Consider the following 25,590-nt stretch of genomic DNA (forward strand, 5'->3'; position numbering starts at 1 on the left):
GTCGAAAATCTGGAAAAGGAAATAGAGGATGATATTCAATTAAGAAACTTAGAAGGTGATGATGATTTTGATTTTGATTTTGATTTGAACTTTGTTTTGTTAAGGGATGAGGGGAATTTTTTTTTCATAAGTGATGCAATTTGGATTGGTTATTCACTAATATTTAGTGTCAAAAGAGTTTTCTTTCACATGTGTTGTCTCTTGAGAGGGTTCCCTCAACACACTCCAAAGTTTTTGGTCTAAATCTGAACTTATGAAAACCACTTTTAAACACTATTTTTTAAAATTTTTATATTTTTCAATTCTTTATATGTTCCTAATCTTTACTAAATAAGAAATAAAATAAATATATGTCTATAGATCGTGGAAGCACGTATATGTGTTTTGCGGAGTTACGTATATATATCTCATACGAGGTAATATATATGTAGACCACAAACCACATATATTTCATTTCACAAGCTACATATATTGTTTATTTCTTTTTTTATTTTGTTAAAGATTTATAACATATAAAATGAATGAATAAGATAAAAAATTTAAAAAACTAATGTTTAAAAGTGGTTTTTCATGAGTTCTTTAGTATTTTAGTGGTTTTTATTTGAATCCATCACTAGAAAATGGTTTAAATAAATAATCAAGTTTCTTATAAAAGTGTAGGAAGGTTTTAGATAAAGTTTTTTTTATCCAAATAAGGCATTATAGCTCTTAAATAGGGCACTATACGGTTTTAGTTTAGTGTATAAATCATTAACTACTTTGATCCAAAGACCCACATGTATTCCTAGCTAGGCTTCTTAATAAACTATATATTTTCATAACCCTATATAGGGATGTGTGTGTGAATCCAAAAAAAAAAATAATAAACTCGCGTATATGTGTTCGTAAAAGAAAATAAAAATTAGTTAAGTTTACATACACTTTTAGAAAAAAATCTAGTGTAATTATAGACTTTAGAATCAGTCATATCAAGGACCGTTGTCTGCTTACAAGTATATGTGACGAACATATTACAAATGAAAGACAAACTAGAAAATTAGAAACCTCTGTTTGTGTATAAATATTGTGTTTTTGGTTTGTGAATCTGTATTATAATACTGTGTAACACTATGTTTAAAGACAGAATCTATTCAGAAACATAAAGGAAAGTACCTAACTTTGTGTGTGCTTGTTGAAACCTCTGATAAGTTTGTTTTGCCGGTGACTGAAGCTGTGTGTGTTGGTACGTTGAGTGATTAGCTGTGTGGAAGATTGATTACCGTTCGAGTTCTTATATATAGTGAAGAGTTTCTGCAGAAAGGAAACTTCGTGGATGGTACATTTCATTGGATTTTGGACGTAGATTTTGAAGGGAATTTAGAGTTTTTTTATTGTGTCTAAGTGGAAAACTTAATAAATAAAAGGGTTATTTGTTTTTAATACTCCCGAGCAAAAATACCTCGGTCGAGCAAAAATAAAAAGGTCCGATATCTTAACGAAAATTTTTTATTCGCTAGTATACATGGATAAAATTTTACCGACTGGTTTATTATAAGCAGAAATCATTATGTGCATGCAGTTATCTCACAAACCATAGCAAATAACCTTATTTTTAACACCAAAAAACATATATATATAATTGTAATATGTATAAAAAGTTTGTGTCCCCGAACGTTATGTGTCCCGGCCGATGGAGAGGCTCGCACAACCTCCGAGCCCCCCCTGTTGGACAATAACACTTTTAACTAATGATTTATCTTCCACCACTCCAAACTTTGTTAGTTTTTAATTTTGCTGATGTGTCATGTTTTTACTGATGTGGCATGCCATGTGAAAAGTAACTTTAAGAAAAAGAGAAAAAGAAAAGCCTATCAAAACAACAAATAATATTGGTATATATATACACACACGCAAGCACCACCACCACTGGCCTCCACCACTTCCGGCCTCTATCGTCACCTTCACCGTTAGCGCCAGCCTCCACTTCCTCCATCATTGCCGGTCACGTTCGAATCAATTTAATGATTCAGACAAGATCGATGTTTTAGATGTGACTAAGAATCGAATAACAGAATGTTGTGATGGCTAATTTCAAAAGTTTTAAGATCTGATGTTACTGTAATTGATGGTCTCTGCAACAATATTTCAAGTTAAAAAATTGGGAATGCAAGATGGTATCAAAGTAATTTTTAAAATGTTTGTTGTTATATATTGTGATGGATGATTGGATAAAGATGAATGAGGTAATTGTTGGTAAAAATCTCAAACTCAAATGAGGTTGCAACCGCCATCGCATTTTTTTGACGAGATCTGCTGTTAACGAAATAACAACGATTCAAAGCAATAAACATCACACTCTACTCGTTTCTTTAGTCCAATTAAAAGTCATATGCTAATGTATCTAACTGTAAACAAAAAATTAAATTTTAGCAAAGTAAATGGTGTTGGTCTAGTTTGACGGTTGACGTGGGTGGTTACGGAATGGGTGGTGGTAAAGGATGGTTGTGATGGTGAAGGCAGTGGAGGCTGGCGGTGGTGATGAAGGTGGCATAAAAAACTAGCGGTGGTGGAGGCCGATTTGGTGGTGCAGACGGTGGTCATATTTGTGTGTATGTGTATATGATATATGTTATATTTATTGTTTAGTTAGGGTTTTTCTTTTAAGTATTTTCAACATAAGCATGCCATGTGTGTAAAGTTGGTCCACGTGATAAACAAAACTAACGGAGTTAGGGGTCCGTTAGGTTTAGGATTGACTAAAGAAACACAAGTTACAAACTGGAAGTGATAGAAAACAAATCGTTAATTAGGAGTGTTATCGGCCAATGGGTGAAAATTGAAAGTATTAAAAACCCATAATCCCTACAAAATGACAAATACTATTAAAAAGAAACATAATTCCTACTTTTTTTCTCATAAAAGTTTCTTAACATCCTTTCACATAAAATTAAGCTTACATAATTTTTATTTTTTTCTCATAAAACTTATTTTACACATAAAAAACCAAATAATTTTTGCTTTTTTACCATCAAAGTCTCTTAATGTGTTAAATTTTAAATAAAAGTAATTCAATAAGAAACAACTATTAATTATTTGAATTTTTTAATGTATTAGACCAACATTTCGGCCACCGGAATAAACCGTAAGTGGTCTATGAAAAGGTTATTTGTTAAGTCACTTTTTGGCAAAAAAAAAATTAAAAAAAAAATAAATAAAATAGAAGCATCCTCATATAAAACCGGACAAGGAACTTGTATGTCGAAAATCTCCAGTAAATTCTGGTTACCGCAGGTTTTTGTTCATAACATATTTAAATAAAAATTGAAGAAGCTCAATAACGAATAAGATGAATAAATAAGAGTTGAGATTAAATACTTCCCATCAAATCATGTCATTATCCGATGGAAATTTCCTAGTTTTTGCTTAATATGATAAAAGATAGAGTAAACGACATTCTCAAATACAAATAACTCTAAACTCACTTACTTGTTTTGTATTTTCCTTCGTTTCTTTTTTATGACAAGGACGACTCACCTGTTTAATTTGATGATGCGACAAATTGATTTAGTTATTTATGTGTAATATCAAACCTTGTAGAACTCATAAGTCATATGTAGCTCTAGCCAGTTAGACCATACGGCATTGCTCAATTTAGGGCCGTGCAACTGCTTTCACCCGCCCCGTTTGGACCTGGCTCGGAACCATAACCAGATTTTGGCCAAATTAAGAACTAGAACCATTTAAGCTCGTAGCTAGAAATTTTTTTCTACGGGTTCGGAAAATTTCAAGTTACGAACGATCGATTGTTTATCACTTAAATTTGGGTTTTCTACAGGTTCGATGTTGAAATTTCTACGGGTGCGGTGCCAAAAGACACTAACATATAACACTAAAACAAAATTTTGTACGGGCTGAACTCGTTCCCCTAAAGCTGCCTACACCCCTGTTTAAACTCATGTGTTCGGGTATCCAACATGGTTCACGGATCGGGGTGCTATGGTTCTATACTTCAATCTGAATTCATTTAAAAAAACCCAAATTATTTAAAAATTTCACAGCCCATGTAACCAAATTTAAATAACAGAGCAAGCGCAAACTATTAATTTAAGAAAACTAACAGCCCATTTATACCAAGTCTTCAACTTAATAATTTAAACAGCCCCAAAAATAGGCAATTCGCAACCCATCTATTCAACTTAAAAAAAAGGTTAAAATAAAACGAGTAGATTGCTATTGTGGCCCTTGTGGTTTAGTATCTATCTTATTCGGCTCAAAATGAATTTTGAACGAACGAACCACTGACGTTTTATTGTGTTAGCGGTTTTGGCCGCTTAGTGTGACCCTATCCATTTAGTAGCTACATGTGCCCCTCACATGACGGGTCCATGTAAAATCTTCTCCTATATTGAGATAATTTGGTCAAACACGTCTATTTTTATCAGCACCACGAGTCAACTGATCAACATATGTGTTTTCCATCCATGAGCTTTTTTCATAGCACAACACAATGGATCCGTTCCACAAATAATCGCTATATATCCTATGACCACTAGACAAAACATTAAAAAATTAAAGAGCAACAAAATTCAATAGGCCATAAAAATAAATTGAACATTTGAAATGAAATAATTACTAAATTATATTAATAGGTTACAGAAGAGTGAAAACTATTTCTGACTGTCCGATAAAAATCCAAGATTCAGTCTTGTCCGTTTGATAAGTATTAAAAAGCACGTGCATCTAGAAGAGGCGGTTGATGGAGGTTTCATACCCTCTGACGGTTTAGATTGCTCCCCCTTTTTTCTCCTCCACGTGGCGGATAAATCATTAACGATTTCCAATCAGTCATTGTCTACATTAGGTTTCTATTTCTATGATTTTGATAAATAGAAAGTTCATCCAAGAACTGAAGGTCGATTTTGCTGAAGGAGATAAGAATGATATTGATTTCTGCTTAACACATGTATATTCCTGGTGGGTACCAGAATCACAATTGCACGAATTGATCTTCAACCTTATGTAACTTTGCAACCGTAAATCGATCCGCCAGTGCCAAAATTAGCCTTCAATTTTTTTTTGAATTTAATTTTTAAATCAACTACAATATATAATTACATAGATATTAAATCAATATAGCAGGTAGGCGGGCAACAAGCTGCGCCGCCACCCCTTTCAGAATTGCAAACCCTAACCTGCTAAAGACATACCCCTGCCCCTTTGGAGTCGACACATTGCTATGCACAACCTGCTAGACCCTGGTTAGGAAACGGATAGCTTCCGGTGCCAATGAGCCAAATGTATCAAAAGCCAGAGGGACAAAAACATGTTGGTTCTCTTCGCAGGCTTTAGCATGTTTCTCCACCTTCTTCGTTTCAGCCCTTTTCATTGCTTGCCTAGCTACAAATCCATTATCCCTCAAACCAGCTAAGGGAGATACCCCTGTGAGGTCAACACAAGCGTGTTTTCCCTCGGCCCAACCAAAGACGATCAAATCTGCCGGTCGTAGAGTGGATCTCCCTTCCGTGGGATCTGTAAAGAAGTTTATGAGGGCTTCCTTTTTAGCTGATATCCCAGCTCGCCTTAAGATGTCCCAAAGAACGTCCCGCACCCAATCATGTCAGTATTTGAACCCAGGCATCTCCTTGCAATGAACCGCATGTTCTCCGAATTTATCCAGGCAAGCCTTACGGCAGATCGGACATGTTTCGTCTTCTGGGTACATTGGGACCATCAAACGGTACTTAAGAATGGCTCTATACTCGACCGCAGACATGCTTTGGCCCAAGCCATCAATCGGGATAACGGTCAGAAAATCTTGGGCATGAGGACCTTGTAAGCATTCAATAACCGCCTTCTGTCGGGGGGACAATCCAAAAAACTTCTCCCAGGCTCTGAGCGATTTTGCCAAAAAGGGCATTTGCTAAAGTTTTTTAAGGATTTGGTGGGGCGGTGTCCATATTAGAGAAACCGCCAATGTCAAAGTCTGGGAGAGCGCCATTTAGGCGTTCCAGGGCCTGCACGTAGTCTGAGTCCAGATCGACAACCCCGCTATTCCTTAAGATGTGATTCTGTAGCTTCCAAGACTGAGCCCTCGACGCTACAAAAGCGTAAACCCCGACATCATGAGCCGAAAGAAGGCCTAAACCCCCTAAGCGCATCGGTAAAGATGCAAGTCGCCACTGAAGATCACCAAAGAACGGGTCTCCACATACAACTATGTCTTCGATGGCTTCTCGTAGCCCCTTATCAAAACAGGATACCGCATCATCCATCATATGGGGGTGGCATGTTCGTAACCCAAAAAGCAACTTAGCAACCCCCATGCAAGACCTAAGCAGGAGGAGTTCGCTCTGGGGATCCCTAAGGCAAGGTAAGAGTTTCATAAGATCAACCGCACGAGATGCTCTCCGCCTCGCCAACTCCTTAATAAAGTAGGGATCTCGACTAACAGCCCCTCCAAGGAGCTTTACCCCTCTCTCTGTTCTACCAATCCCACTAGGGAAGAGCCCATCTTTGACTTTCACCCCATTACACGCTGGCAAAAAAACCTCGGTTTTCTTAATATTAAGTTGCAGCCCCAATGATGGCCCTTCCGAGTTGATAATGTCTAGGGCTTTAGCGACTTCGTTGGCACCACCAATAATAGTCCCATCATCCAAGTACCAAGCATGAAATGGGAGGTTACAATCATTTTGTACATGCCTTCAATTAACGCGGGTAACTTAGTTTTGTTTTGTTTTTGTATGCATGCTTGATGTGGATTGAGATGTAAGTTAGGGTTTGTTGTTTCAGGTTGATGGAGATTGAAGGAAGAATTGATCCTATGTTGAGCTTCAGATATTCCCATGTCAGAACACGTTAGTTCCTTTTTAAAACCTGTTAATTTTTTATTTTTTTTTTTGTTTTGTTATTATAGGATTATTACTTCTGCAAATAGGAGATTGAATTTGATTAGGTTTCCTTGTGTTATCATCAACATTTGTTAATGATCAACAATACATGATTCACTTATTGTGAATTTTCTCAAACACAAATTTCAGACTGTTGAGTAAGTCTAACCTGGCCAGGTTGTCAAAAATGGTTTTTATCAAAATAGCTTTGGGTCAAAACGGTTGGTTTGTATGTCTAAGTTTCCCAAACATACTTTATATACCTTTTTGCAGGTATGTGGCAGCAGGGCAGAAAAAACAGCATCCGGAGCCTTAATACAGTTATTACTCCATTCAAATCAAGACAAAGATTTGTCCTCCAAAGTCTCGAAGATGAATTTCAAGGTTTTACCGCCTGACAAAATGTCAATGATGCTGAGTAGTTTACATCACAACATCCACATTGAAGGAATATGTTCTTACTTTGAAGGATGCCTCCGAACCAATTGGAAGTGTAGGTAGTAAAGTAGCGGAAAGTATTTGAAAAGACATTTGGACTTAAGAACAACAACAACAAGAGCACACATGTTCATATATATATGCAATCACTTCAACATATTTTATTCTCAAACCTGATGCATCGAAAGGTACTAGGACTTTTCAGTAAATTGATTGATTATTATGAGTTTGTTTGATTGACTGATTTCAGTTATTGGTTCTTGTATTGAATATGAGTTTGTTTAATTGACAGTTTTGGTATATTTTGCTACATGTTGCTGATGTACGTTGTCATAGCATCGAGGTATTTATCTATACACCAAATGTTAATTTTCTTTCATTTGAGAATTGTTTAACTTTATTTTCGTTTACATATAAATAGTTACACGTTATTTAGATAATTACTTCACATTCTAAAACCCGAATTTTTATAAGTAATCACGCAATTCCCAATATTCTGCATCAACAAAGAATATGTCATCACTCGTAGGATATGGGAAGATGGGAAAACTTATTACTGTGTTACAAAGGTAAGGTTGAATTAGTAGTTTTCTGCTTAACAGTATAGATACTAGATAGTATGGTGATATTCATAAAATATTAAAATATATGAGGCTGAACTGATGGGGAGAGTTCAATGTTCAGGTCTGCGGCAACGTGACAAGCTAAGGCGCGTGGACCATTACTTCTTAAGTTGGGTAATCAGGCCCGGTATGTTTACCGAATTATTTTTAGTTATAGAAGTATGAATTTATATAATTTAAGGAAAACTTAAAAATTACAAGGGTGTTAAAACTTAAAACTATTAAAAATAATGAAAATCCAAGTTTGACCTTCGCAATAAATTTGTCTTTTGCAAAAAATAAGAAGCCCATATTTAAATAAGCATGCGGGTATTTGTAGTTGGCGAGTTGAGCATGCCTGTTATGAACTCGAAAATTTGACACAAACCCGAAGATTGTGTCAGCCTGTTTAACCCGTTTCCGATTTAGATTTTATTTTATAATTTTATTTATTAGTACTTTTTTATTACAAATTTACAAGAATACAAATGTATATAAAACCATTAGTTTATGAAAGTTCTTTAGTTTTTTTTGGCGTATAATACCTAGCCATTGCTATGACATAAACCACTTTTAAAAAAAATTGAAAATAATTGTTTAAACGAGTAACCCATTTAGCTGTCTTAGATACACTAAGGCCACCCTAAGGATAAAAATGTAATTTTTGGACTGCAGTTTTAAACTTTCTTTGGTTTTAGTGTCGGGTTTGACCCGCTACAATGTGAACAAAACCCGTTTAGCAGCCCTAGATACATTAAGGACCCCAAACAGAAAGGTACTTCACTCAGTCGCATTCACAGACTGACCTGACCCGACCCAAACTGACCAGGTTGGATGGGTTGGCTGGACCGACCGGTTTTCACAATTTGAACTAATTCATTTATATTTCGAAATATTTAGTTTGTATTAAAATATGTTAAAAGATAAATATCACATATACACAACTACATATTCTTAAAATGATTGTCTTTAACTATGAGTTTATGGGATGTAGATGATTTTGATAAGTGTATATATGATCGTTTGTACACATTGTTGTTACTTGTACAGGTGAAATACATACAATAGTGGGACACCTGCTCCTAGTCCCGCTTTCGGTATGTTCTCTTTCCTCTATAAAGATTGTCTTTTGGCTAAGATTTGTGTTTTTGAATATATACATATAGTTGTGTATTTTATTACTTTCTATATTGTGCTATATTGGACAACTTTTGTGACACATTAGTTTAATCATCAACGTGGTTGTTTTTATGATTTTTTCAGTCCAGGAGGAATTGGAGCTTACTAGCCTAGCGATTAAACGAAACTTGCTCTGGTTGATCGGGTACTATGCTACCCGGGTTGAAAGGCTCTTGGTTTACCCTTTTATGGCTAATGGCAGTGTGACTTCAAGGCTTAGAGGTTTGTACTTTGTAACATTGTCTATTGTTTTTGTAAAGAATAAGATGGTTGTAACGAAAGTAATGTTTATTACTTGAAGGTGTGAATAATACAAAGACAACTACATCTATTTATACACAAACAAACCATAGCTTTTAACCCATAAAAGGCCCATGGGCTTTAACCAACTACATGGGCTAAAACCCTAATTATAACTAAATACAACTAACACTCCTCCTCAAGTTGGAGCATAGATGTTAATCATGCCCAACTTGTTACAAATAAAATCTAGCTGAGCTTTCCGGAGCGGTTTAGTTAGAATGTCTGCTAGCTGAAAATTTGTCTTCACATGAACTGGTTGAATGGATGGAGGATCAGTTTGTGTGCCTACTACTCGATCTCTGATAAGGTGGCAGTCGACCTCAATATGTTTTGTCCTCTCATGAAATACTTGATTCTTGGCTATGTGAATGGCTGATTGACTATCACAGTATAACCGCATCAAGTCATTAGAAACAACCCCAAGTTCTATGAGAAGACGACGTACCCATGTCATCTCTGATGTTACATCTGCCATGGCTCTATACTCCGATTCGGCACTCGACCGGGAAACCGTTTGTTGCTTCTTACTCTTCCATGATACAAGATTTCCTCCAACAAACACACAATATCCGGTGGTAGATCGTCGAGAAATCGGACAACCTGTCCAATCTGCATCTGAGAACCCTGATATCCGACCATCTCCTTCTTCCGTGAAGGCACCCACACGACAATGACCCTGATCAGAATATAATATACCCAAACCAGGTGAGGTCTTAAGATATCTTAAGACACGAATGGCAGCATCCCAGTGACCGGTGTATGGCGCAGCCATAAATTGGCTCAGAACACTAACAGTAAAGGAGATATCCGGCCGTGTGACGGTTAAATAATTAAGTTTACCAACCAACCGTCTGTATCGCTCAGGATCTTTCATTGGATCTCCTTCCTTTGGGAGGAGTTTCTTTGTAGGAAGCATTGGGGTATCAACAGGTTTACAACCCAGTAAGCCACATTCAGTCAACATATCAAGGACATACTTTCGTTGGGAGAGAAGTATTCCTTGTGGAGGGCGAGAAACTTCTATGCCAAGGAAATACCTCAATCGACCTAAGTCGCTGACCTGAAACTGAGACTGAAGAAACTGCTTGAGTTCGGTGATCCCGACCTCGTCATCACCTGTGATTATAATGTCATCCACATAAACAACTACGATAATCCTATTTCCTTTTTGGTGTATAAAGAAGACAGAGTGATCGTAGGCACTCCGAGTCATCCCAAACTGTCCCATAACACTAGAGAATCGACCAAACCATGCCCTGGGAGACTGTTTAAGACCATATAGAGAACGACGTAGTCTGCAAACTTTCGAGGCCTCCTCCTCAACAACGAACCCTGGTGGCTGTTCCATATATACCTCCTCCTCAAGAACACCATTAAGAAAGGCGTTCTTGACATCAAGCTGGTGGAGCGGCCAATGATTAATGGCAGCAAGAGCAATACAAATACGGACAGATGGCATTTTAGCAACTGGCGAGAAGGTTTCATTTACACATATAACCAGGTCTAAGATCAAACCATTGAACATTACCAGCCAATAATCACATAAGCAACATCAACCATTCTATGTATGGTCAACAACCTGCAATATATACAATGCAAATACGAGTACGGCAACTTTAGCTTCATATTCAAGCATAGGGTACGAAATAGTCCTTTTCAGCTTTCTCTAGCGTTTTCCAGCTCCTGCAATACAATGCGTATATTGAGTATTAAACATAGTGTCAAATATTCATCATGAGTTGTTTAAAAGCATGTAACTCTATTTAACAATATTTAGATACTCAAATATTGTATAAAGAAGACAGAGTGATCGTAGGCACTCCGAGTCATCCCAAACTGTCCCATAACACTAGAGAATCGACCAAACCATGCCCTGGGAGACTGTTTAAGACCATATAGAGAACGACGTAGTCTGCAAACTTTCGAGGCCTCCTCCTCAACAACGAACCCTGGTGGCTGCTCCATATATACCTCCTCCTCAAGAACACCATTAAGAAATGCGTTCTTGACATCAAGCTGGTGGAGCGGCCAATGATTAATGGCAGCAAGAGCAATACAAATACGGACATATGGCATTTTAGCAACTGGCGAGAAGGTTTCATCATAATCAATGTCATATGCCTGAGAATACCCTTTTGCGACCAACCGAGCCTTCAAGCGGTGTAAGGAGCCGTCCGGGTGTAGTTTAACCGTAAACACCCAACGACAACCAACAATACGCTTCCCTTTAGGAAGTGTTTCAAGATCCCATGTATGATTGGACTTTAGAGCCCCAATTTCGTCTTCCATAGCCTTTCGCCATCCTGGGTGAGCGAGAGCGCTCGTCACATTTTTGGGAATCGGGTAGGAATCAAGAGTAGTGGTGTACGCATGAGATTCAGGAGATAGGTGGGTGTAGGCAACATAGTCCTGAATTGGGTAACGAGTGTAATTTCGGGGTTCTTTGCGAAAAGAAATAGGTATATCGGGTAGTGGTGCACCAGGAGGATTATAAACGGGTGTATCAGGGGTAGCTTCTGGTAAAGGTGTCGGATCGGGTAAGGATGTATCAGTGAGAGGTGTAGATTGTTCGGAGCAGACGGAGGATCTGAGGATATTTCGGGGTTGTGGCCTGAATGTGAATCAAGTGTCTCTGATATTTGACCCTTACCTCGCCTAGCATATGTGAAAAGCAGTGGCGGAGGTTCTGTCGGTGGGTCAGAATCAGCAGAGATTGGATCGGTAGAGGGAATCGACACAGGAATGGTGGGGAGGAAGGGAGATGTGGGTATATCGAGGTCGGGAAACGGGTCAGAAACAGGAGTGGAACACTCGGGAAAGTAAGGAGACTCGTGAAAAGTGACATCGGCACTAGTAAAGTATCGGTGAAGTGATGGGCTATAGCATCGATACTCTTTTTGAACCCGTGAGTAACCAAGAAAGACACAACGAATGGCTCGGGGATCAAGTTTGATGGTTTTCGGACGATAGTCATGAACATAGGCGACACAACCAAATACTTTAGGTGCGAGAGGAAATGGATCATCGTTGGGAAATAGTATAGAAAACGGTGTTTTACCATGAAGAACGGTTGAGGGCATGCGGTTAATCAGATATGTGGCAGTGAGAACGGCATCTCCCAAAAAACGATGAGGAACACGTGATTGGATAATGATTGTGCGAGCAACATCCAATATGTGACGATTTTTGCGTTCGGACGCACCATTTTGTTGAGATGTATAAGCACACGATGATTCATGAATAATGCCGTTGATTTTTAAGTATGAAGAAAAGTCGGTGGAAAAATATTCTTTAGCATTATCAGATCGTAAAGTTTTAATGGTGGTGTTAAATTGGTTTTGAACATAAGCATTAAATTCTCGAAATATGGAAAATACCTCACTACGAGATTTCAACAAATAAACCCAAGTAGTGCGAGAATAGTCATCAATAAAGGTAATAAAATATTCAAAACCTAACGTAGATTTGATAGGGCAAGGACCCCATACATCAGAATGCAACAGTTCAAAACAAGAACTGACTCGAATGGGCACCCTAGGGGGATAGGGACGCCTGGTATGTTTACCAAGTTGACACGACTCACAATGAAAATTAAAAGACGAAAGTGGTAAATCTGGTCGCATTTGCCTCAGAACCGCTGTAGAGGGATGACCTAACCGACAGTGAGCCTCCCTGATAGCGGAATCACATAAGTTTGCTACAGGATGCGAAAACGGGGATATACGATAGAGACCTCCTGATTCAAAACCAGTACCAATTACCCGGTTTGTTCCTAGTTCATGAAAAACACAGTGAGTTGGGTAAAAGGTCACAGAACAGTTGTTTTGTTTGGTAATCTGACTCACTGAACAAAGACTGGTAGGAAATTTAGGAACAAATAGGATAGAAGACAGTTTTAGGTTTTCCGAGTTACTGATGGATCCTATGCCGAGAACGGGACATGAAGATCCATCGGCAAGACGTACTGGTGCATGGGAAACATTTTGAAGACTAGAGAAAATACCCCGATTCCCAGACATGTGATGTGTGGCTCCAGAATCAATCACCCATGATGAGTCAAGACTAGAAGATTTACCTGGATGTGCCGAGTTGGTTTGAGGATGAGGCAGTTGTGAGGCAAGAAACCGTTGAATAAGATCATGCTCCTCCTTGGTAAATGTATACGTGTATTTATTGTCGCCCATAGTAATACACCGAACTGAAAATGGTAATCTTCAGATTGTGAACAGTAACTCTGAGATAAGAATGTGTTTAACCAGAAAACGAGTGCAGGTAGTGGCTGGAAACAAATTTTGGCAGCGGCAGACCGATAACGGTAGACAACAGCAAACAGAAAGTCGTCGGTTCGAAAAACTAACAGCACGGGGAGCTTCGGACAAGAAAAATAATAAATCTGAAAAAAAGACGGTGGCCGAAACAGGGTCACGCGCCGTCACGCGGTGGCGCGTGGGCGGCAGTGACAGTGGTTGTAATGAAAGTAATGTTTATTACTTGAAGGTGTGAATAATACAAAGACAACTACATCTATTTATACACAAACAAACCCTAGCTTTCAACCCATAAAAGGCCCATGGGCTTTAACCAACTACATGGGCTAAAACCCTAATTATAACTAAATACAACTAACAGTTTTATTATATTTATCCAAAAGTCAACATAATTCCAAGGTTGACTTTATAAAATGGAAACTTTATGGCACGTGTGGGGGTCCCAGTTGACAATTTCTAAAGTAAATGTAGGATGTGTTGTGGACCTTGTGGTTACTATGTCAAAGTGGTTAAGAGGTGGTACATTATCTCGGTTTTTCAAATTATTGAGGTCCTTCACGAAATCTTGATACATGATCAAACTTAAGTTTGCAAAACAGGCGGGTGGGGTGTCGGGTCAAAACGGGTTCATTTCAGACTTGGTTTAGTCAAACGGGTTCGAGTGAAAATGAGTTCAAGTCAAAATGGGTCACTTTTAAAAAAAACAATTTAGTTCATGTCAAGACGGGCCACTTAAAATATTTTTTTGGTTCGGGTCACAAGAGGCATGTCAGAATGGGTGTCGGGTCAAATAATGGGCCACTTTAAAAAGAATTAAATTGGTTCGTGTCAAAACGGGCCACTTAAAATAATTAAATTGGTTTGGGTCAAAATGGGCCACCTAAAGATTGTCTTTTGTTTACAATTTGTGTTTTGAATATATTCATATAGTTGTGCAGTATACGACTTGACATATTGTGCTAGATTGGACAATTTTTGTGACATTAGGTAATAAATGGAAATTTGTTACAATGTATTAGAAACATCTGGCAAAACGGGCAGGCAGGTCTTGCGTGACAGGTCAAAACAGGCAGGCAGGTGCTGCGTGACATGCAAGAATGGATTCGGGTCGGACTTGGTTTGGTCAAACGGTTCGCGTGAAAAAGAATTCAAGTCAAAATGGGTCACTTTTAAAAGTTCAATTTAGTTCATGTCAAGACTCATGACGAGCCAGTTAAATTTTTTTTTTTTTGGTTTGGGTCAAAACAAGCAGGTCGGAATGGGTGTCGGGTTAAATCGGGTTCAAGTGAAATGAGTTCGTATGAAAACAGGCCACTTGAAAAAGAATCAGTTTGGTTCGGGTAAAAACGGGCCCCCTAAAAAATAAATTGGTTCCGGTCAAAATGGGCCACTTAAAAAAATTAATTTGGTTCGGGTCAAATCGAGCCACTTAAAAAAGTCATTTGGTAATTTGTGTCAAAACAGACCACTTTCAAACATACAATTTGGTTCGGATAAAAAATGGGCTGCTTTGAAAAAATATCACGTTCATTAATGGGTTAGTGTTTATTTAAGCATATGTTGTTTGTCTGATTCCTTTTATAATGTTTAAATTTAAGGTAAATCGCCACTTGATTGGAACATACGTAAATGAATCGCGATTGGGGCTGAACATGGTTTATCACATCTGCATGAGCTCCTTGTAGATAGTTATTGTTCAAGAATATGAAACCCTTTTTGACTTTTTATGGTCAAGGAGTAACTTTAGTAGTTTCTTAATTTGATGTTAGATCATACATTGATTTTATAGTATTGAGGTAACTTGAATTAATATATTATTCATATTCCTGAGTTGATATATATTCCCATCCACCGGACGGGTAAAGTACTAGTTGACCATGGTCAGTGAAATATGTTCCAGGCGGTGTCATTCAAGAGCATCTTTAATCATGTCCATCCATAGCATGCAGTTATTCAATGTATTAAATCTGGAGTACGGTAATAAGTAAGGTAGTTATGGCAAATATTTGATGGTTTGCCTTCGAAAAGGGGGCTAGCGGCGCAGTTTTTTGTCAGTTTTTCTTATGTATCAACGTAAACACTACCTTTTAATGAACGAAAAAAAAAAAGAAAAAAAAATGTATGTTGAGGGACAGGTTTATCAAGCAATGTGCATTAGATCATGCTATTTAGTAAGTTAGTAAAGATACTGGCTTTGCAGGATAGCCAAAGTTGAGAAGATTAAATCGGACAGCAGAGGAGGGAACGTCAAAGTTCACGTGCAGTGACACCATCTACCCGAGGAATCTGTAGGAGATAGGAGACAATTTCAAGACATACTTTGAATGATCAAAAATATTAGGAATGTTAAGAAAATATTTTATTTATGTGTTTCTCTCCAGTTCGTACTTATTGGCTCCCACGAGTTGATGACCGTCTCTTATGAATGAGGATGTCGGGGTAGATTATAAAGCCAATTTTGATACGGTTAATTTGAGACAACCACTCTCGTATAGAATTCAACGAAGAAGAGAACACTTTGGACAATCTTTTTTATTATTTACAATAAATGCATATTACAGTCTTTCAAAGACTTCGAATAGAAAATGTTTGGACCTATAATATTTACAGTCTTTCATGCTTGTAATTTACAAGTAAACGTTGAATGTTGAATGGTCTTCAAGATTGATCGCTTCGTCTAGTAATAGTGTTTTCAGAACCGGACCGCAGATTAATGTCACATGCCGGTTTTCCAATCTCAACGGGATGGTTGTGGGCTGTTCTATGGGTTACCCGGTCCGTATCAAAATCCATGCTAAGATCCTGCATCGAAAGTAATGTCATCACTCTCAAAACTACATCAAATTAAGTATTTGCGATAATAATTGAATGGAAAGGTAATTCAATATGTAAAACCTGATGCGAACTGCAATCATTTCCGAGTTGTTGATCAAGAGCCTTTTGTAATTGTTCCTCGATCTCCCTCAAGGTTGGACGTTCTTCTTCTTTATTACTCAAACATCGATAGGCAATGCTTGAATAAGTAATTAACGAATCTTTATTTATCTGTTTGAATAAATATGAAGGAATTATGTTATGTAACGTTTGATTTTTGTAATGTTTTTGGACCAAATTAAATAAACTTTGAGGATCGCCCTTGTCTGATGTAAAACGCCTTCCACACAGAAGTTCCCACAATACGACTCCAAGAGAGTAGACGCCAGATTTTTGTGTGAGATCACCGCTACTGAAGTCGTCTGGATAATCATATCCAGGTGTGCACCAAGGATTAGTGATAACAGAGTGAGACCGCCTATTCGAAGGGAATAGGCTTGAGAACCCGGAATCAAAAACTTTAGGTTTCAGGTCCTCGTCTAAAAAGATGTCTGAGCTATTGAAAGGTCGGTCGACAATATGAACAATCACATCGAAAACGTCAAGGTACTTTATCCCAAGGGCAACATCCCTGGCAATCCCTAGCCGTTGGACAAAGGAAAGATGCATGCTATTCAAACATTCCTCGAGACTCCCGTATCTTGAATGCTTATAAACAATTATCTTCTCCCCGCCCTCATCACAATATCCAAGAAAAGGGGCAACACTTTCATGTTTACGTTCTGCAAGATAAGCGATCTCTGTCATAAATTCAACCGCCTTAAGGTGATGGGACCGTGTTTTTGAGATATGCCTTTATAGAGCTTTCCGTTCTCAGGTCTACTGCTTCCAATGACATTCTTGTTGGCAAATTCTCTAGTTGCAGATAGTATTTTTTTAATATTATTATTTTGTATTTAAGTAATATTTCAGCGGTAATCACCGTGATAAGCGATTATTATGAAAGTGAAAAAAAAACATATGTTTAATATTATTATTTTGTTATTTTGTATTTAAGTTTGATCTTTCAGCCGTGATCACCGTGATAAGCAATTTCGGTACTGGTACCAATACCGAATTTGCTCATCCCTAACTTCAATCAAACATAAGACACTCTGATTAATATAAACGAGAGTTGGTCGTTTACTTCATGTTTGATTATCGATTGGGACTTGAATTTGGTCCAACAAAATCATTAAAATGTCTAAATCCTAAAAAAATAAAGAGAAGCCACTGGAAGAGCCTGCACCTCCGTCAAACCCGAAAATTTAAGTTAGCTAGTAACTAAATAAAAGCTGAATGATAAAGGTTTTAAGTGCCATACCAATAAAATATTAAAGAAAAACCTCATGCAAACTGCAACAACTTACCTGTTGTAGACAAAGAGCTTTTTCTAATTGTTTCACGACCTGCTTCATCGTTGGACGCTCTTCTCCATTATTCAAACATTGATAGGCAATGTTTGCAAACGCTAGTAAAGAAGCTGGCTTTATCTGTTTTCGTAAATGGGAAGGAATGATACTATCTAATGTTCCCTTTTTGTAATGTTTTTGGGCCCAAACAATTAGAGATCGACGATCATCCGTGTATTTAAAATTAACTACATGCCTTCCACACAGAACTTCCCACAATATGACCCCAAAAGAGTAGACGTCAGATTTTGTTGTGAGATAACCGTTCATATAATACTCTGGAGCCAGGGGCGGACCCACATAGTGTGGATCGGGGTCCCGGGACACCAACGCTTTTTAGAAACTTCTTAGAGGCGGTATATTAAATTTCTCATGGACCCCGTAATAATTAATAGATGGAACCCATATTATAAGTATAAACTTTGGTGTGGTGGTAACTCCCTTCTCTCACAACTTAAAGGTCATGTGTTCAAGCCTTATTCAATCCATTTTTCTTGCTTTTTTTAAAAAAAAAAATATTCACCCCAAGTCCCCAATAGCATCTATAAACTGGATTTGTTTTTCCCACAAGTATGGCATCAGTTGGGATGCAGATTAAATTGTGACAGAAGCATGCATAGCAAGAAAGATTAGCAAATACAATCTCCATAAATCACTTTAAAGTTTAAATAATTAGAATTAGAAGAAATAATTAGAATTAGAAGATACAATATGTTAGTCGGTGCAAATATTCCTAAGCAACTAATATCAAGTTGGACATGGAATAATTAATCTCTTGCTAATTTTAAGTAAAGTTAACAAAATTACAAATTACACCAGCTACAAAGAATATAGTCATAAGGGAGAAGTTGGTGGTAGATTAAGACCATTTAATCCCAATTGGTCTAACGGCTTTAAGTATTGGTTAGAGTGTAGTGTAAAGACGGATAAAGTGTTTTGTTTCGTTTGTTACGTGTTCAACAAAAATCGGTCAAAAAAGTGCATTTGTAACCTATGGATATCATAGTTGGAACAAAAAGAGAGATTGGTTGCTCATGTAGGTTGCAGAATAGTTATCACACTTAAATCGGAGTATGGGACCTCGCCTTGACCCGACCTGAACTATGACCGACCCGAAAATTTTAATCATCGGAAAAATGGGACCCCATTGAGCAAAAATCCTGGGTCCGCCACTGTCTGGAGCAATATATCCAAGTGTGCCACAAACTTTGGAGATAGCAAAGCTTGACTCTTCATTGGCAGGGCCTACACTTGACAACCCAAAATCAGAAATTTTAGCATTCCAGTTCTCACCCAAAAGGATGTTTGCGCTTTTTACGTCGCGGTGGAAAACTCCAAGTTGAGGCCCGTCATTATCATGAATGTGCTCTATCCCACGTGCAACATCTAGGCAAATCTGAAGTAGTTGGATCCAGGTTAATTTTTTACTGTATAGATGTTTGTCGAGACTCCCGTTGCACTCATACTTGTAGACAAGTATCCTCTCGCCTTCTTCATCACAGAAACCGAGAAGAGAAACAAAATTTTATGTTCATATTTTGAAAGTAGAATAATCTCTGTATTGAATTCGCAGTCTCCTTGCCCTCGTCCATGATCCAACCGCTTTACAGCAACGAGGCCGTGCTTTTCAGATACACCTTTATAGACCATCCCGAATCCACCTTTTGCAATGAGATTATTGTCGGAAAATCCATTAGTTGCCATTGATATGTCGTGGAGAGGAATCTGCAAGTGCCTCAATTCTTCGATGGAAGGAGTGATCCTAGAATTACACATGATGAAAATCTGGAAAAGGAAAAACCATGATAATAATCAGTTCAGTTATAAATCTTAGAAGGAGGTGATGATGATTTTGATTTGAACTCGGATGGGTTGGATTTTTCTAATAAATTATGTAATCTGGGTTGGTTCTTCACATTTGGTGTCTCCTGAGTCTTGACTTAGCAACTCCAAAGTGAGTTTCCCAAGTGTTGTATTTGTGACATAACATTTAACAAATAAAAGACAAACTAGAAAATTAAAAACTTCTGTCAGTGTATATGGGTACAAACAAGCCGAGTCGCTTGTAAGTTACTCGAGATTGACTCGATCAAACAAAGCATAATCGAGCCTAAAAGTAAGCTCGTTTAATAAACGATTCCGAGCTTCACTTATCGAGCTCGAGCTGGCTCGCACCATTTATAAAACTTTTTCATAGATATATTTAATAATTATTAATATATATATATATATATAGGCAGGTTCAAGAGGGAACTCAAAAAAAGTTGAGAACTGAGAAACTCTTAATTTTACATGCAAAAAAATAATATAAAGCTCGATTTCACATGTAAAAAATTAGTTTTAGCATAAACTTTTTAAGACTTTTTGCTTATAAATACATGTAGAAAACATTCCAATAAAAAAACGAATTTTGTAAAAAAGAATTTTTTTTACGTTTTTTAAACTGAAAATTAAAAGAAAAAAACTTTTTTTTAAAGGTTCTACATGTGTTCAAATGTAAAAAGCTATAAATAGATTATGTAAAAATGTGTTTTACATGAAATATGAATTTTTTTAATATTTTTTTACATGTAAAATGAAGAGTTTCTCACTTTTTTTGAGTTCCTTCTTGAACATGTCCATATATATATACACACATAATGATATTAAAAAATAACTAAATAATATACATTAGTTTATTCATAAAATTATAATAGAAAAAAATATTCATAAAAATAATTATAAATATATAAAAATTAATTAATAAATAGTTAACGTGCCGAGCTCGAGCTTAAAATTTTAATCACGAGCCAAGCTCAAACTTTCAAAATAGAGCTCGAAACAAGCCGAGCTCGAGCTCAGTGTAAGTTAAACGAGCCAAGCTTGAGCCTAGTTGATCTTGGGCTCGTCTCGACTCGTTGCACCCCTATAGGCTATAACTGTGTATAAATATTGTGTTTTTGGTGTATGAATCAGTATGTATAACTTTGTTTGAGGACAAAATCTATTCAGAAAGATAAAGTACCTAACTTTGTGTACGTGTGTTTGTTGAAACCTTGGTAAGTTTGTTTAGCCGGTGACTGAAGCCGTGTGTGTGTGTTGAGTTGAGTGATTAGCTGTGAGGAAGATTGATTACCGCTCGAGTTCTTATATATAGTCAAAATTCTACACCAAGGAAACTTCGTGGATGGTAATTTTTTTAGGTAATTTATTTGGATGTTGATTTTGAAGGGATTTTAGAGCTTTTTTAGTGTCAAGTGGAAAATGTAATTAATAATATGACAAATATTGTAAAAGACAAACATAATTTCTGTTTTTTTACTGACAAACATCGTAAATAAATTAAAATATTTTCTCTCTTTTTTTTATAAAACTTATTTTGTATATTGAAAACCGTATATATTCTATTTTTTTGGTCACAAAAACCCTTTAAGATGTTAAATTTGAAAAGGAAAATCTCTTAAAAACATCTACTAATTGTTTATTATTTATATTGTTAGTACTTTTTACGGAATTATGAGTGTTGGTTGTTAAAAAAGATAAGGAATGAGATAGATGTATTCAATGGCATAGGTTATGTGTTTTAATTTAAATATGTTGTAACTTGTAAGGGTGTAATGGGGCAGTAATGATCGTGATGTAACTATATTGCTAGCATGTTGCTTGTAACTTTTTTAATTGTAATGAATTTTGATGGTAGAGAAAAGAAGGACGTCATTTTTTAAAGGAAGTTCATTGGATGATAGGTTTCATAAGAAAACAGTCAAACACGCTTTGGATGTTTTTTAATTGCATTAAGTGACGATTGCTTATTTTAAAAATTGGTTGAACAATATTTGATTGTTTTACCAAAACTATAATATATTTTAAAAAAATTAACAAAGACAGAGAGAAGATTCAAGGATGGTGCAATTTTTCAACTGAATTGCGTGTATACGTTTCAAAATCAGAACTAAACACGCTTTGGTTGTTTATCAGTTGCGTTGTTAAGTGACGTTTGTTTATTTTTAAAAATTGTTTGGTGAGGATTAAGTGAAAATTACATTTCTTTTCTGTCCTTAAACTAAGTAAATAATAAAAAATCACCCTTTTGTTCATATATTCTCACATTTTTCGTTCTCTCTGTAGTAAACAATTAACTTTTCGGTTAAATCCAGTCACATGCCTTACATATAAGGGTATTTTCATCATCTCGCATTTCGATTTCCGTTTTTCAGTAATTCCAAGAAGCCACCCACCACCACGATCAACTGAAAACTCTCATCATTAAACAACTGCTTTCGTAGTCAACTAAATGCATTGACTATTAATAGTGACGTATATTATTATAAAACTCATCAGCTTGTTTAGTTTAGCTCTATGAGTGTTGTACCTCACTTAATGTCATAATATAAGATGTTTTTTTTTATTTTATTGATTTCATTTATGTTGCACGATAAGTATTGGGAACGATTAGTTGTCTTAATCCTGCTATACTATTAAAACAAATTAGATTGTCTTCACATGGCCCCTCTCTATTGAACAATTCCCTTTATTTCTAAATATATCTTCTAATTCTTTAATTTTCTTAACAATTAAATAAATCAAAAATAAATTCAATTACTAATAATTAATTGTAGGTCAATATATTTGGAAATCTTTTATTTTCTTTAGTAACTTTCGGTTTCTTCTTTGATATAGCAAAGTTATAGCTTTTAGTTTGAAATTAATTACATCATGTCTAAATTAGCTATTTTTAAAAATATTAGTCAAACATTTCATTTCATCTCATTTATCAACAATAAATAAGATGTAAAATAAATTCAAAAATTATATATTGTATTTATATTCATTTTCATGCAATTTAATTTCATACTTGCAACCATTCTCTTTCTGACTATTGTTCATCTGACATCCTCTGTATCAAACATTTATAAGTTTTTTTGTTTCTTACCATTCATTTCATTATTTTTTTATTATTACATTAACTACTTACTTCTTTAATTTGTGATTTTCTCTTGAGGACGTTATCTTTTATTTTATTTTTTTGTTGTATATATATTATGTACCAACAAATTATTCTTGGTACATGATATTTTCATTGCCATAAATTATGATTCTTATATAGAATCATTGATAAACTTCAAGAAGAAAATATTTGACAAAACCATATACACACATCTTTGCTACAATCTTATTCCTCCATCGTCTCCTATATTCCGGTAATGGCCGATTTTGTTATATGTTTTTCCGGTAAGGTTATATTGTTTTCCGGTAAGGTTTTTCGGTAATGTTTTATATTTATTTTAATTTTATATGATTTTTTCTATAATCTCTTTAGGTTGTAAATCAAAATCCAAGATTGAATTGATATGTTGAAGTTATTATAGTTTTCCGGTAAGTTTTTATATTTATTTAAAATTTAATATTACTTTGTTATAATCTCTTTAGGTTGTATATCAAAATCCAAGTTTGAATTGATATGTTGAAGTTATTACGGTTTTCCGGTAAGATTTTATTTAATGCTATATCATATTATTCCTAATGTTATTCCGTTAGTTATATTTTATACTCTATTTGATACTCTTATCATATTATTCCGGTAAGGTTTTATATCAGTTATAATTATTTTTTTGTTCCGTTTTTGTTTGTATTTATATTAATAATTATATGATTTTTTCTTATAATCTGTTTAGGTTATATATCAAAATCGAAGATTCAATGGAGATCTTCACTATTTCGTTTTTTCGGTAACGTGATTCAGTTTTTCCGTTGTAAATCATGACATCAATTTTACATTTTTTCACATGATTCAAATCTTCCATAATTTGTAATTTATTTATTATGTGATATTAATATTTATATTTAATTTTATCATTTCAGGTTATTGTCACAACTTGATATAGCTAATTTCATGGATTGGGGATTGTTTGATAAGATGTCTTTTATTTTTGTTTAATATTGAGGTATATTTCTGTTAGTATTCATGTATTTATTTATTTTTCACAATTTATGTAATTCAATTGATTATTATATAATCCGGAAATGAAATTTAGTTGATTATTCTATAAGACATTAAATTATCTACAGTAAGATAATCAATCTTTTATTGTTTTTTGTCGAAGTTCAATTAAATCATCAATGTCAACGCAATTTAAAACATTATTATACTTTCTAATATTATCTTACTTTCCATTTTTAGATTTATACAGATTTAATATGGCATTTTAGAAACCGATTTTCCCCATTCAAATGTCATATACTCACACACACACACACACACATATATATATAAACGAATATTAAAATTCAATTCTCACCATTTATTTGAAATTTACAAAAATATGTTATAGAATTTTATAAAGAACAAAATAACTTTCGTTTTACAATTAACACAAACTTGAAAATTAAAATTCCATAAATGACTAAATAGTTCCTTATAAACCACATTTGTAGTTTTATTTGTAACATTACCCTCCTTATCTAATATAAGCATTTTAACACCGGCTCTACTCTTCACTCTTGATAAAGCCACATATAGCTGACCATGTGTAAACACCGGCTGTCGAATATATATTCCAACTCTTGCTAATGACTGCCCTTGACTTTTGTTAATTGTCATTGCAAAACAAACCGATACAGGAAACTGTCGTCGTTTCAACTTGATTGGCAATTTTTTATCTGTAGAAGTTAGAGTACTACGGGTTATATAAGTACGATGACCAATGTTAGTACCCGAAATAACCTTTACTTCGATAAAATGCCTCCCCAATTGAATAACCTGTAATCGAGTTCCGCTACATAAACCATTTTTCTGATCAATATTCCTTAGTAACATTATAGGAATACCAACTTTTAGAATCAATTTATGATTAGGCATACCAGATATCTTTAAACCATTTAGAAAATCTGGTGAGTGCAATGCTGGATCGAAACCAGGCCCAACACTTTCAGAGTTATCGATACTATCAGAACTTAGGTATTCAACTTCTTCTCCCGAAAATAAAGTTAAAAATCAATCATTAATGTCTTCGACAACCTCGTTTAAAGGTGCAAGTATGGCCCTTTCTTGAAAATATGAAATTTCATTAAAATTATCCAATAATAATGGATATACAAAATCAATAAGATCAGAAAGAGGATCGGATGAATCATCGATCAAAAGATCATCTGGTATTTCTATAATAGAATTACCATCATTGTCACCACCAAGTTTACCTTCCCCAAGTTCTAACAACCAGTCTGCAAATTGGGCGGTCTCTTCAAAATTTGATCGGTCACAACCGACGGTTAACCTCATGTTTTTGGTTAACCTAAGAACCTTGCACTTGGACCATATATGGGAGGAACAGAGTGAAGCATTAACAATGTCACTATGTGATCCATTTTGGAATACATGTAGGATTTGACGAAAATCACCCCCAAAAACAACAACTTTCCCCCCAAATGGATGTTGAGAACTATTACGGTTACCAACTTTTAAAAGATCTTTTAAACTCATATCCAAGGCTTCAAATGCATGTTTATGTATCATAGGAGCCTCGTCCCAGATAATCAGATCAGTTTGCTTCATTAAGTTGCAAATATCTGGATTTTTTGTTATTGAACATGTAGAATCCTCAGTTAGATTTATAGGAATTAGAAATCTAGAGTGAGCGGTTCTACCTCCCTCAAGTAACAAAGATGCTATGCCGCTTGAGGCAACATT

General features: G+C 35.6%; 1 protein-coding gene and 1 long non-coding RNA gene across 2 annotated transcripts; one reads left to right on the plus strand and one right to left on the minus strand.

Annotated features, from left to right (window-relative positions):
- Window positions 1-7,781: 7,781 nt before the first annotated feature.
- Window positions 7,782-15,484, plus strand: LOC143612577 (uncharacterized). Its single transcript, XR_013149967.1, has 5 exons — window positions 7,782-7,876; window positions 7,992-8,057; window positions 8,960-9,006; window positions 9,173-9,310; window positions 15,258-15,484. It is a non-coding gene; the product is annotated as an uncharacterized LOC143612577 (long non-coding RNA).
- Window positions 15,485-24,897: 9,413 nt separating this feature from the next.
- LOC143612589 (uncharacterized) lies at window positions 24,898-25,455 on the minus strand. The gene has a single exon (XM_077086540.1). It carries the CDS (start codon window positions 25,453-25,455, stop codon window positions 24,898-24,900), a length of 558 nt encoding a protein of 185 aa, XP_076942655.1.
- Window positions 25,456-25,590: the final 135 nt, after the last annotated feature.

Source organism: Bidens hawaiensis, unplaced genomic scaffold (genome assembly GCF_021521415.1).
Source record: "Bidens hawaiensis isolate Kalapana, Puna unplaced genomic scaffold, B.hawaiensis_p1.1 tig00035038_1, whole genome shotgun sequence".
In the NCBI taxonomy this organism is placed as follows: Eukaryota; Viridiplantae; Streptophyta; class Magnoliopsida; order Asterales; family Asteraceae; genus Bidens; species Bidens hawaiensis.